Source organism: Lutra lutra, chromosome 1, assembly GCF_902655055.1.
Source record: "Lutra lutra chromosome 1, mLutLut1.2, whole genome shotgun sequence".
NCBI classification, from domain to species: Eukaryota; Metazoa; Chordata; class Mammalia; order Carnivora; family Mustelidae; genus Lutra; species Lutra lutra.
Window position 1 is genome coordinate 206,439,936 of NC_062278.1, and position 13,166 is coordinate 206,453,101.

Genomic DNA, 13,166 nt, shown 5'->3' on the forward strand with positions numbered 1-13,166 from the left:
GTCCCCAAGGAGGGATCTATGAATGAATGTGTGGTTTAAGAATTTTCTAGTACTGGGGCACCTGGGTGGCTCAGTGGGTTAAAGCCTCTGTCTTCGGCTCCAGTCATGATCCCAGGGTTCTGGGATCGAGCCCTGCATCAGGCTCTCTGCTCAGCAGGGAGCCTGCTTCCTCCTCTCTCTCTGCCTGCTTGTGATCTCTGTCTGTCAAATAAATAAATAAAATCTTAAAAAAAAAAAAAAAAAGAATTTTCTAGTACCTTTTATGTGCACCAAGGTTAAGCACTTCTGGCCCAGAGTTTTAGAAAGGAGCTGGACATTTTGGTTCTAGACAGTCAATGGGGCAGCCGCATTCCATCAGAGAACTCATGTTTTATGGCTCTGAGTGAAGAAAAGGGGAAAGCCGAGAGGAGTGCTGATTTGGACACCAGCAAGTATGCAACATGCGTATTTTTCACCCGAACCCATTCTTATAAAATACACATGTCTCTCCAAGGACTGCTTTTGCTACACATCTGGCTCCTCTCTTATTTTCACAGGAATATTTTTACATTGTCCAGTGTATTTTTTCACTGAAAGGCAAAGAAAAGATGATTTACTTCTAATATTTAAAAAATAAAACAAGAAAGGACAAGAAGGTATTAGGAGTGTATTCTTTATTTCTCTTTGGTTTCTTAACACAAAAGACATGCGTTCTATAAATAAAAGGAAGTAAGATTTGCTGGGGGACAATGACTTGGTGGGGGGTGGGAGGAGCAGAAGTGCTACCTACTCCCATCTCTGTGGTCCAGTCAAAAGGCTGGTCTTCATCTCCCATCCTGGCTTTGATCTCAGGTGAAACCTGGAAGACAAGGCTCTGTGTGTTATCTGGGAAGGGGAAAGGCCCAAGGACAGTGAGTGCCACAGTCCTGTGCTCAGAGATGGTCCACTGAGCACAACATCTCCCCCACCCGCTGGTTACACCCTTTTCACAGTATCCTTGGGTGGGGACTCTTCACTGGGGCTCATGGAAAGGCTCCAACACCAAAGAGCCAGCCCAGCCATTTGCAAACATCCTCCTCAGACCACGGAGCCGACCGTTGGAAGAGTGTGCAAATGTTGGTGTTGGCTCGCTTTTGCTCAGAGCTCAGCCAGATCAAAACACGGGCCTCAGGTGCAGCAGTGTACCTTCCGCACCAGGAGATGGGAGTGGAGTTTGGGAGGTTACTACGAGAGCAGCAGATCGTGCGGGAAATGACCTATCAGCCTCAATGGCAAAATCTGTGCCACCGTCCTGAGGAGCTGGGAGGCCTGCTCGTGAGCCCACTCACTGATCCTTAACCCCTCCGTGATCTGGGCTGGCAGGGACTGCTTCTAGTTCACAGAAGGGCTTATAACAAGATGGGCACGGACACACATCTCTCTAACAGGAAACACAGATCCCACTGCCTTCCGAGTCTACCTCTGTAGATAGACCGAAAGGGACTGAGAAATGCTGGGGTTCCACCACAAGCCCAGGCTCAACTATATCAGACTGCTGAGTCTTTTAAAATAAAAACATCATTTTCAAGTGCTTGTAGCAGAGGCCCAGCTCCTGAGTGGCAGGTAACAAAGGTACTTCCCTCTGGATACACGGCGATTGCACACACTCGTAAACCTTGTGGTGTTGGGGCGGGAAAGACGTCTCAGACTCCACACTGTGCCTTTCTGAACATGCTTCCAGGTCACCCCAGGCAGGCATCAAGAGACGGGAGACCAGCCAGGTGGAGAATGGGGCCCTAAGAGCCAGTCTTGCATGAAAGGAACTATATCATACTCTTTCAGTCTGTACTGGAAGCATTTTAGAAAACCAGATTTTGGCAGCAGCAGTTGAAGGACAGCCCCACTGCCCAGTGCACTGGTAACACAAGGGTCCTCCTGTTCGGGTTCCGCTGTGCGACACCGAGGTCCCGTCCAGGGAGGAGGAGGAAGGAGCATGGAGTCTCTTCAAGAGGTCATTTGCTAAGATCAGAGGAAGAAATATAAAATCTTGTTCTTTGCAGCAGCAAGAGATTCTTTCGGCCTTTAGTTCTCTGCCATAAAGTCGGCTTTGCTCGAATGTAAAGGCCCACCTTGCTGGTCGTTCTGCCGAGGGCTGGAGGGAAGCCAGGCCCCTGGAATTGGCGAGGGGATGGAAAAGCAGTGGACTGGAGGGGTAGACGAGGTTACTGGTCCAAGCTGGCCATGGCTGGTGGAAGGACCAAGTCCCTGGTTAGGTTCTAGAGGTACCAACGGTCAATGTACCCTAGAAGCATCACGATGAGGAAAACGATCCAAGAATGATAGATAGATAGGCGAGAATCCGGCCGGACCTGCTCTTTCTTTGCTGGTCAGATGAGGAATCAAAGTTGGGGTGGGGAATCTGAGTGAGTGCCATGGTGGCTGTGGGAGGTGACCACAGGGGCACCCAGAGCCTCCAGCGACCAGCTGGGAACTCCCACCTAGAAGAGCGGCCGGCCGTAATGCAGCCCACTTACTAAGCCTACAGTTAAAAAAAGTCCTCTGATGGTGGGTGTGAATGCAAACCCCATGAGCACCTTGCTAGAGGACCAGTGGAGAATACACTGATCCCGGACACGCGAGGGCCCGGACACGCAAGGGCTCAGAGGTGACCCCGATTGCCGTGCAAGGCCTCAGGACCCTGGGACCCGAACGTGGGAGCGGACGCCGCCCTTCTCGTGGTGGCGGTCTTCCACGGAGACACGTGTTCCCCTTTAGTGTCTTTCAACGTTTTCTTCTCCCAAAGAAAGTTCACTTAAAAAAAAGTACTTTTCTTTCCAGTTTCTTTCAAGTGTTTCTTTGTTTCAATTTCCTTCGATTTCAAGTATCTTTTTTTTTTTTCTTCTTCTGTTGCTCCTCAACAAGATGAAAAGACCTCACCGAAATCCCGAAGCTGGACATGGGAAGAGCTTCTATTCTCCCTGGTTACCTAGCAGTGAGGACCCAGTCCTCTGTGCCCTCAGATGGAAGAGATGCTCGTGCGCAAGCAGCCCGGTGCTGGGGCGCCTCCGCCACAGGCAATGAGGACACCCCAAGTCCGTCCTTCCTCCCCCAGCCGCAGCCTAGCTGCCAATAGGCTGGGCCACCAGAGCCACTCCTCTGCTGACTGGCCACAGCACGGCTGGAGAGCAGGTGAGGAGGAGTGTCAGACGGCAGGCCTTCTGCAAGCGGCAGGTGGGAGCTGGCCTCGGATGGAGCCCATGTACGTGTGGACCAGCACATCAGTCCCATGTCGCCAGCTGTGGAACCCAGAAGGGCTCTGCCCCACGCGGTGCACCTTGGTGACCTAGGCTTGACGGTCCCCAGGGCAGCGTGCTGAGGGAGGATGTAAGCACCTGGAAAAGCCATACCTCCAGCGAGCTCACATTCACCCCGTCTTCTGGTCTACCCCCTCTCCCAAGAGGGCCTGTCCCTGGAAGGGAGGCGCCTAAGTATGTACCAGATCCCTACCCCGCCACATCCCCCCTCCGCCTTAGATGGTGAGGAGGGGGATGCAGCCCACACCCACGCCCCCCTCATGACAGGCCATGGGGGCCATGAATGTCCAGCGGTCTGTCTCCGGGTCATACATCTCCACCGAGCTGAGGTTCGACTGTCCGTCATAGCCCCCCACGGCATAGAGGCGCCCACAGCTGGCCACCAGCGACACCCGGCTCCGGCGCGTGTGCATGGGCACGATCAGGCACCACTGGTCAGCCACGGAGCTGTACATCTCGGCGATGCTGAGGAAGCCGGAGCCGTCATAGCCCCCGCAGACGAACATCTTGCTTCCCAGGGAGGCGGCCCCGTGCCGGCAGCGCTTGCTGAGCATGGGGGCGGCCGGGTGCCAGGTGGCCGTGTGCTGGTTGTAGTGCTCCACCTGCGGTGCGGAGAGCCCGGGGCCGCAAGTCAGAGCCTGAGCTCGGGTGCGGCACGTGGCGCGGCCTCGCGGCGCCCAGAGGCAGCCCACAGGGAGAGGCCCGCGCACTGCCCCTGATGCCCACATTCCGCAGTGGCACCCCTGCTCCTGGGCCGATGCACAGAGAGCACCTACTCTGACCCCTGCTGTCCTACTTCCCAGGAAACAGCGGCGTTGCCCGAGGAGGCACTCCTGTGGGTGCTGGGGGCGGGAGGAGAGCAGGGTCTCCTGAAATCTGTCCGGAGTGCAGCACTGACTGACATCACGGACCTACTACTAGACAGCAGCTGAGTTTTTTTTAAAGAATAAATGCAATTTCATGGGATGCCTGGATGGCTCAGTGGGTTAAGCGTCTGCCTTCTGCTCAGGTCATGATCCCGGGGTCCTGGGATCGAGCCCCACCATCGGGCTCCCTGCTCCACAGGGCACCTGCTTCTCCCTCCGCTTGCCTCTCACTCTGCTCCCCCTGCTCGTGCTCTCTCTCTCTGACAAATAAATAAAATCTTAAAAAAAAAAAAAAAAAGAATAAATGTAATTTCAAATAAATTATCCAGAATACAACTATTCGCAAATCCGCACTGTCTATAGTTGAGCTTACTCTGGGCAGCGATTCAGTGGCGAACGGAGAGGGGCGAGGTGGGGACGGCGCGGCTATACTCTTCCCCTCCTCTGCGTACACTGGCTCCATTCTCGGAAGAAATCTCAGAGCGCATGGCAGACGGCCCGAAACCTCCCTAGATGACGCTCTGCCCAGTTACAGCAAGGCTGAAGTTTCTTTCAAAAAACTGCATTCCAAAATTACACTCAAAGGTGGGGGACACTTGGGTGTCTCAGTCGGTTAAGCATCTGACTCTTGATTTTGGCACAGGTCATGATCTTTCAGGGCTGTGAGACTGAGCCTTGCGCTGGGCTCCACGCTCAGCAGGGAGTCTGCTTCTCTCCTTCTCCCTCTCCCTCCGCCCCTCACCCCACTTGAGTTTGTGATCTCTCTTCAAAATAAATCTTTAAAAACAGAATTATTCCTTGAAGGTGGGAGGAGTGAGTGCCCTTAGCCCCAGGGGAGCCCACACTCACGCTGCTGAAGATCTGCAGCCCGTCGTGGCCGCCCGACACATAGATCCTGCCCTCAAACACCGTCACCCCTGCAGCACTGCGACTTGAGCTCATCGGGGTCACCACTGTCCACCTGCAGGAAAGAGCCAGACGAGGGAAGCCATGAGATGCAGTGTTGCTGTCCTCCCAGGGCAGCTTGGAAGGGGTGGGGCAAACCGTACAGTGTTCCTTCTCACCCTGGACAATCTCCCCACCTCTGCAGGCAAGTCCCCTCCCTCTTACTCCTGCCTGGTCCTGGGAATGGGACCACCGGCCATCTAGTTGTCCTCCTCAGATTCAATGTTTTTTTTTTTTAAAGATTTTATTTATTTGTCAGAGAGAGAGGGAGAGAGAGAGAGCACAGGCAGACAGAATGGCAGGCAGAGGCAGAGGGAGAAGCAGGCTCCCTGCCGAGCAAGGAGCCCGATGCAGGACTCGATCCCAGGATGCTGGGATCATGACCTGAGCTGAAGGCAGCTGCTCAACCAACTGAGCCACCCAGGCGTCCCTCAGATTCAATGTTTTCATGGCCCTCTTCTCCTTTATCTTCAACATTCCTGTGGTCACCAAGTCCTTCTAGTCATTGCTTGTTCCCACCCCCATTACCGCTGGCCTAGCTTGGGCCTCCCCTCGCACAATCTGCCACAGCCTCTGTACAGGAGGTCTGGCTTTCAGACCCCGCCCATCCCGACGCCGTGTGGCATGCCCCTCGGGTGGCTACTCACCGTTTCCTCCAGGGCAGAGTCTGAGTTCCCTGTGCAGTTCTTTTTTTTCTCAGGCCTCACCTATTTGCACTTTCCCCTCCTGCCATGTGCCACCCAGGCCGGCTCCTCATTCACAACGAGCACCTTCCTTCCTCTGGGCCTCTCCTCGTGCTGTCTCCCTGCCTACAATGCGCATCTCCCACTGTCCATGATGGACCTCCTCTCAGAAGTCATCCCTGCAGCCCTGCCGCTCCCTGCCAGCTGCGGTAGAGAGGAAGGTGCTCCCTGCCCTGCACCCAAGAGGTCCAGGCAGGCCCCACAGGGTAGGCTAATCACGATGTACCCGGGACCCCAGCAGACCAGCTGCTACTTTTAAGGATCTCAGACACCCCGCCTGACACACAGTAAGTTGGTTAAGTGAATGGGATGTTGGCTGAAAAGCATTCGGATGAAGCCATTCAACGAACTGGAGATTCGAATACTGAAATGAAAAATTCTGGCTAAACTTGCCAGCTGTTTTCCAAAGAGTAGTCCACAAAATAAGATGGTAACAGGCATTATGTAAGATGAGATTCAACAGATTTCTTTACTGTGGAATTTTTCAGTCTTTAAATTGTTACTGTGTTTGATGGAAATTAAGAACTCTGGTGGTACAGACATTGCCTTCCAAGCTTATCCGATGACGTTAACATTTCTTTTTCTTTTTCTTTTTTAAGATTTTATTTATTTATTTGTTAGAGAGAGAGAGAGAGAGAGAAAGCGCATAAGCACAGGCAGACAGAGTGGCAGGCAGAGACAGAGGGAGAAGCAGGCTCCCTGCCGAGCAAGGAGACCAACGTGGGACTCAATCCCAGGACACTGGGATCATGACCTGAGCCGAAGGCAGCCACTTAACAAACTGAGCCACCCAGGCATCCCCGATGTAACATTTCTTGCCCCCCTAAATCACATCCAACCCAAATCATACTTCTCCTACTTGGGAAAGTGATGTTCATTTATTCCTCATTTCCTTTCACTTGCATTTCTATTAAAATGGGCGATTTAACAAAGAAGTACACACTGTTAAGTAAACATCTTCAACCATCTAGGTAGACTACTGTTTGTTTTTAAAATTTAGTCAATCCTGCATTCAGGAACTAGAAGTTATTAAATACCTATTATATGCAAAGTACTATAGGGACTGAAATGGTAAGATACTCTGTATCCTTGAGAAGTTTAAATTAAGACCCTGAAGTTCTAATTCTCATACTGTCTGTTTAACCAGTTGCAGTTTTCCCAGGGGAGCTGTAGGCGAGTAGGTCTCCTTACTTGTCTGTCTCAGGTGAGTAGGTCTCCACAGAGCTGAGAGAAGAGTTGCCATCATAGCCCCCACAGACGTAGATCTGTCCATCCAGCACGACCGTCCCCATGGCACTGAAAAAGACAGAGCTGTCATGTAGACGGGCCTCAGACCTCCTGGGCCAGCCTTGCACGCTGCCTGGAGATCCAGCTGCCCACCACAGCCTCTTTCAAGAGCAGACCCAAATCCCACGTGTGAGACTAAGTGTAGAACAGAGGGGAAAGCAGCTGCTCTGCAGTGCCCCCTGTTTGGATTCCCTCGGGGGCCCTCTCCACCCTGGATGTATCTGAAACATTCATCTTCTACTTCGATGTGCTCAAGGTCTCATTACGTCAAAGTCCTCTCCCTCCTGCTCAAAAAACCGTCCTTGCCTCAGCAACGATCAGTCCCTCCTGGCCCCACGCTGCCAGAGCAGCTTCTTTATCTCAGGCCTTGTCATCGTCGTGGTCACTCATTCACCCCTGGCGTCCCATGAGGCACTCAGGAGGCGTGCTGTCCTGGGCCCTAGAGTCACAGTGCGGAGCGAGCCAAAGCTCCTGTCTGCAGGGGCTCATTCTGGCGCCTGGGGGTGCCGGGAAGTCACCTGTCGCCTCTTTAACAAGTGGGGACCTCCTGGAAGACAGGGTCTCCCTCTGTGTGACTCTGATCATGCTTCGTGTAGTGCTTTGTATGGGACAGGGCTTCAATATGGGTTTGTTGTGTTAGCCTGATTTTCCTATTTAATTCACTGCGAAGTTTGACAGATGTCTTTTCATGACAGATGTGGCACTGACGGCCCCTACTTTGTCCCTGTGGGTGACGCTATGCTCCCCTTGTGCACTGATGGAGGTCCTCTACCTTCGCCATTTGCCCGCCCCCCCCATGACACCTGCCAAGGAAGTGGCACCACCTTCACAGTACAGACAAGCAGCCGTGGCTGGGGAGGCTGGCTCCTTCTCTGGGCTGCCCAGTGACAGGCATGCCTCGGATTTAAATGAGACGAGCCCACTCCCATGCTGACCATCGTGCCCCCCTCTTCCCAGATCAAAGACCCAGCGGTCTGGCATAATCAGAAAATCTGTTCTACACAATGCCTCAAGAGAAATTAGACATGTGTGCCAAGCTGCCCGATTCACTGTTTTCAAATCTGATGCTGGAGAAGATTCAAGATGAATCTGGGTAGCTGACAAACAGGAAAATAAAATATGCCAGGTTTAACTGCCACCTTTCAAACGTACACAGGAAACCAAGCTGATCCCCGTAATGTCCCTTCGAGTGACACTGTAAGAGACCCCCTCAACTGGCCCGGAAGAGGAAAAGGACTTTTGCCTCAGGCAAGGATGGTGGGAAGACCACAAATTCACTAGACACTGTCATGTGCTTCCAGAAGTGGACAGAAGTAACAACACAGGAGTTCAACACCCATATGAGAGAGAAGAGCCATAGAACTGAGTGAGGTTAACTATCAACCAAGTGATAAAGCCAGTGTGAAGACGGAGGGGGCCTGCTTGGTCCACCAGAGGAAGCATGGCCTGGAACACTGCAGGCGATGGGAAGGATGATGGCAGGAAGGAGCTTGTCACCACTAGCAGGACAGAGAGCCGTGTGGGACGGTAGGAAAGAAGTGACTGAGAACAGTTTTTGGCAGCCTGTAATTTCAAAGGGATGAAATGGAGCCGGGTCTCTGCTAATAAGAGGGCATTAATCACAGAAAGGAAGGGGATGCCCGGAGGACTCTCCTCCCACACAATACTCCAAACTCTGTGACATCAAAGCAAGGAAGTTGCCCAGAGCAGACACCCAGAGAAGAACGGGCTGCAGTAAAAGCAAAAAAGGCACTCACAGCTGAGGAAAGGGAGCAATGAGTCATCCGAGGCCACAGAAGGCTGTGAGACGCCCAAGGACAGAAAAGGGAAGCACTGAGGTATGGGGAGGAAGGAACCGGGAGAGTGTTAGCTCAGGGAGGAGCAGATCATGTATACAAATTTTCCTTCCCAAACAAACCTACTGTGACCCTTTGTGAATCTGGTCTTACTGGTACAAAGGCAGACTCCTCCCAACTCAAGGCCACACACTAACATTGCAAAACATGGTATGAGTGCCTCCTGGCCTGACACTTCTTCTTCCTCACCACACAGGCAGTCACTTGATCTTATACTCACAACAACCAGAGCAGGGTCAGACAAAGGGGCCTATCAGGCAAATGCTTAGGCCACAGAATTTACAAAGCAGAAATGCCCTCAAAGAGCATCTGACCCAGTCGTTTTCAAACTGCCCCTCCAACTCCTCTTCAGAAAATCTAGCAGGCAAGTGACAGAGGAGACAAGTATCTGGAGTGTGTTAAGAGACATAAACCCGGTCCACCTATGTGCTCACACCTGGCAGAGGGAGGGGATTGTAGTGAAGCATGTTGCTATGGCTCACGTACTCGCAGGGTGGGAGAAGCGGGGGTGTGGCAGGGATCCAGGGGTGGGGGTGGGGCGAGAGTATAAAGGACAGTACCTCTCATGTCTTTTCATCATTAATAAAGTTAAACCCTCCTTACTCTTCAAGTTTCACCTGTAATCCCAGCTTTTACCTGAAATCTTCCAGATGTTTCCATCCAGTTTCTTTCCCTTTTGGAAATCTACCATAACATATGTTTCAGTCCTTATCTGACACCTAAATAACTATACAACTTCCCCATGTCCGTGTCTCCTCTCCCCAATCTCCTCAACGGACATGGCAAGGATTTTTACTTTGGAGCAGATGGGGGCGAGCTCCGGGGAGGTGCTGGCAGTGGCTGGCCTGGCCACAGGAAATCGCCAGGCCAGCTTGTGTTTTGTATTACTCTGTGCCCCTGCCCGTCTAGCATGGTGCTCCCCAGATGCTCAGTGTGTGCGCTCGGGCTGCCCAAATGGCTTCCGGAATACCTCCTCTTGCTATTCATGCTCCGCACTCTGGTCCACGTGTCCGTCTCTGGGTTGTAGACCTCCACGGTGCTCAGCCGCAGCTGGCCGTCATACCCCCCGATGGCATAGAGAAGCCCATTCACCACAGCCACACCGACGCGGCTGCGGGCTGTTGTCATGGGATGGCACTTCTCCCAGCGATTGGCAATGGGGTCGAACACTTCTACCACATTCAGGGAATCACCTGCATAAAAATTTGCTACTCAAATTAAAACAAATGAGACCACGTGTTTAGATCACAGCTGTTGGGCATTGATTACATGGAACGTTTGACTTGGCTCTATCCGCTCTTCCCACAGAAATACTCTAGCCACATGGGCCCACTAAGACACTTCAGCCGTGCTAACCTCAAACCGAATTCTTTAAGGAAAATCAGAATCAGACAGGAAGCGTTTAGTTTTAAGCTACAATGAGGTATTCCACCCGCTTAAGGCCAAAGCAGAAGGGAAATGGACACACTCTCCCCACAGTGCAGGGGGCATGCCCAGAGGGAAGAACCTGGGTTCCCCTGCTGCTTTCACTTATTAGCATGTGACCCTGGGCAAGTTGCTTTGTATCCCCATCTTCTACTCTCACATACAACATGGAGATAATCTCTATGGCAGAGCTGTTGTCAGGATTAAATGGCAGAAAAGCACTTAACATAGTTGTAGAACACATTACGTGCTCAACAAATGGTAGTTACAGTCACCAGGAATGATGAGTCCAACCCTGACATTTACAACAGGGTGTTTTTTGGATCAAATAAAATCATCTCCTCCCTGTTCTATCCCACCGTGGGGCACTTCACACCTACCACACCCCAGCGTCTACCAGCTGAGGTCGTCCCTTTTCTAGGACACATGGTCAACAAGCATAGGGTAAGCAGACTAGCACCCACCTCTCATTAACCTTCAATTAGAAACAGAACTGCCCACGACTGCCCACCACCTGACCCTCTCCATGAGCCTGGACTGACCCTGAGGAAAGGCCTGGCCTTCACGTGGAAAGTGACACCGCCCTTTGCCACTGCGCCACCAAGATCCAGGAGTCCACACTGCCCTCCCTGTGCCTGGGTATGCAGGAGGGCAGGGGGCCTCACGGGCTTGCCTGAGAACTTGGCTAGATGAGCGGCCAAGAACATGCTGACTCGAAAGCCTGCGTGCGCTGCACGGGAGGCAGCAGGTGGCGAGAAAGTGGGATTATGGGTAGGGGCAACCCTGTGTATTTGGAGAATTTCCCTTCTCACGGTGACAGACTCAGTCTAACCCCAGAGATCCATATGACCAAATGTGACTCTCATCACAGGCAGCGGGTAACAGAGCTGGGTCTCGGACTGCTCTCCAGGGCTGGTACTTAGCTCTGATACTCTGATTCGATGGTATTCACACCTGACACCCTTTCACTGCACAGCAGAGCAGCTGCGTCAATCAGGAGGGACCAGGGTGGTGACACACGGAGGAAGGGAGCCAGAGGACCAGGCTAGGTTGTTTGGTGCTTTTTCATCCAAAGTCCGAGACAGGGCCCCGCAAAGGGGAGCTGCAAGATACCTGCTGAGTTGAGGCCCCCCACGGCATAGATAAGGCCCGTGATGGACGTGCAGCAGCGAGGCCGAGTTCTGAAAGCCGGCAGGTGGGGCCGGCGCTCTGGCATGAGGTGATAGTCCTTGGCTTCGTCTACCAGGTCCCTGGAATAAGGTGCAGGATGTTACAAAGCCAGGTATCCTCCCCACGTGGTCTGCATTTGAATTTCCGAGTCTGGTCGCCCCACCCCCAACTGGAGGGGAAACATTGAACGAGAAGCATTCTGGAAGGTTTGGTCTTGAACCCAGGTGAGTCCAGGCGGAAGCACAGCTACTGAAACATGCTCAGAATCGGAGAGGCGAGATGAGCAGAGTAATCAGAGCGACTATCTTCTAATAGGCACACACTGGCAGGAGAACAGGGTAGTGGCTACGACAGCTGGCGCTGGGGAGTTCGAGAAGCAGCCTGCATCCTGTCTGCCAAGATCCAGCTCTTCCTTCCTATCCCTCTGGCTTGCACCCTGCAAAGTGCCGTTTCTCACCTAGACTGTGGCAGAAGCCGACTGCTGCTGACCGACTGCCCTGCCTCCAGTCCTGCCTCTCCATTCCACACCCCCCACACTATCGCCCAAGCTGTCGAAGAACCTTCAATAGCTACCTGCTGCCTTCAGAACGAAGTTCAAACTCAACAGCCCTCTTGGACTGCTTATCACGGGGTCCCCCCTACCTGCAGCCACACCTCCACCCCTCCTGCCGTACGCCTTCACGTGGCTCACACACAGCCACTGACTTCCTCTGAACTCGTTGTGAGTATGACAGGCTGTCTGGAGGAAGGTGAACATTTTCCTTTGCTGTTCTACTTTTATAATGACCCTCCCATATGGCTACTACCTTCCTGGCTGCTTCAGGAGCTCTGCTATGCCACGTCGTCACTGATGTACCTTGGGTAAGTTTCCCCTGCTAGTAAACACCTCCTCCCCCCTTGCCTATCACTACAGACAGGCCCAAACCCACCTGAGTCCAGTGCACTAACGTTTACTGGAGACAACGAGGAGCCCCAGGGAGTCACCACTAAGTCAGCTCCCGGAGATGCTAGGAGATCCTCGGGGAGTGCAGGAGAGGAGGCCCCTTCTACGTCCATGCCCCCTCATGGCACATTTATTTGCCCAAGGGATCGACTTGGGCTCTTCCATGGTCTAGACCCAAGGCAGGCCAATCTGTATGCTGTGAATTAGGACTGATCGTGTCAAATTCTCCCGCCCCTGAGCTGGGACACACACAGCCTGGGTGCCCAAGCCCCTCTCCGCCTGAGCGTCCTGAGCGGGCCGACCTCGCTCACCTGCACTTGTGGCAACAACGCACCAGGTCATCCTGCTGCACGCGGTCTGACAGGAACTGGGGCCGGCAGAGGGGCAGGCGGACATTGGACAGCAGCTCAGGGAGGCACGGCCCCCTCTGCTCCCGGTCATATCTGACCCAGGCCAACGCAGCTTCAAAGACCTGCCGTGGCGGACAGTGCAAGCCATTTAGTAACCCCTCGCTCCTGGGGCCACGTCCCCGGGCCCTCAGTCTCAACCCCTGCACTCCCTATACGGAGGCAGTCCCTCGGGCCCCTCCATCTTTCCTCCCGCTTGTCTCCTGAAGTCACTGCTTTCTGGTTTCCCAATCTCCCCGTTTGGCCCAGCCT

At 53.1% G+C, this 13,166-nt stretch overlaps 1 protein-coding gene across 3 annotated transcripts in view; it reads right to left on the bottom strand.

The window, feature by feature from the left end:
* Nucleotides 1-636: 636 nt before the first annotated feature.
* Nucleotides 637-13,166, bottom strand: part of KLHL18 (kelch like family member 18) — a 54,684-nt gene continuing 42,154 nt past the window's right edge. For 2 of the 3 annotated variants that reach the window (XM_047695426.1, XM_047695444.1), the window contains 6 exons: nt 12,819-12,979; nt 11,508-11,644; nt 9,940-10,177; nt 7,018-7,122; nt 4,988-5,099; nt 637-3,874 (listed from right to left, as the gene is read on the bottom strand). In XM_047695426.1, coding sequence (XP_047551382.1) covers nt 3,488-3,874; nt 4,988-5,099; nt 7,018-7,122; nt 9,940-10,177; nt 11,508-11,644; nt 12,819-12,979 — 1,140 coding nt within the window. In that variant the 3' untranslated portion in view covers nt 637-3,487. The remainder of the gene's footprint in view (nt 3,875-4,987; nt 5,100-7,017; nt 7,123-9,939; nt 10,178-11,507; nt 11,645-12,818; nt 12,980-13,166) is intronic. The other variant, XM_047695434.1, reaches the window with a different exon arrangement.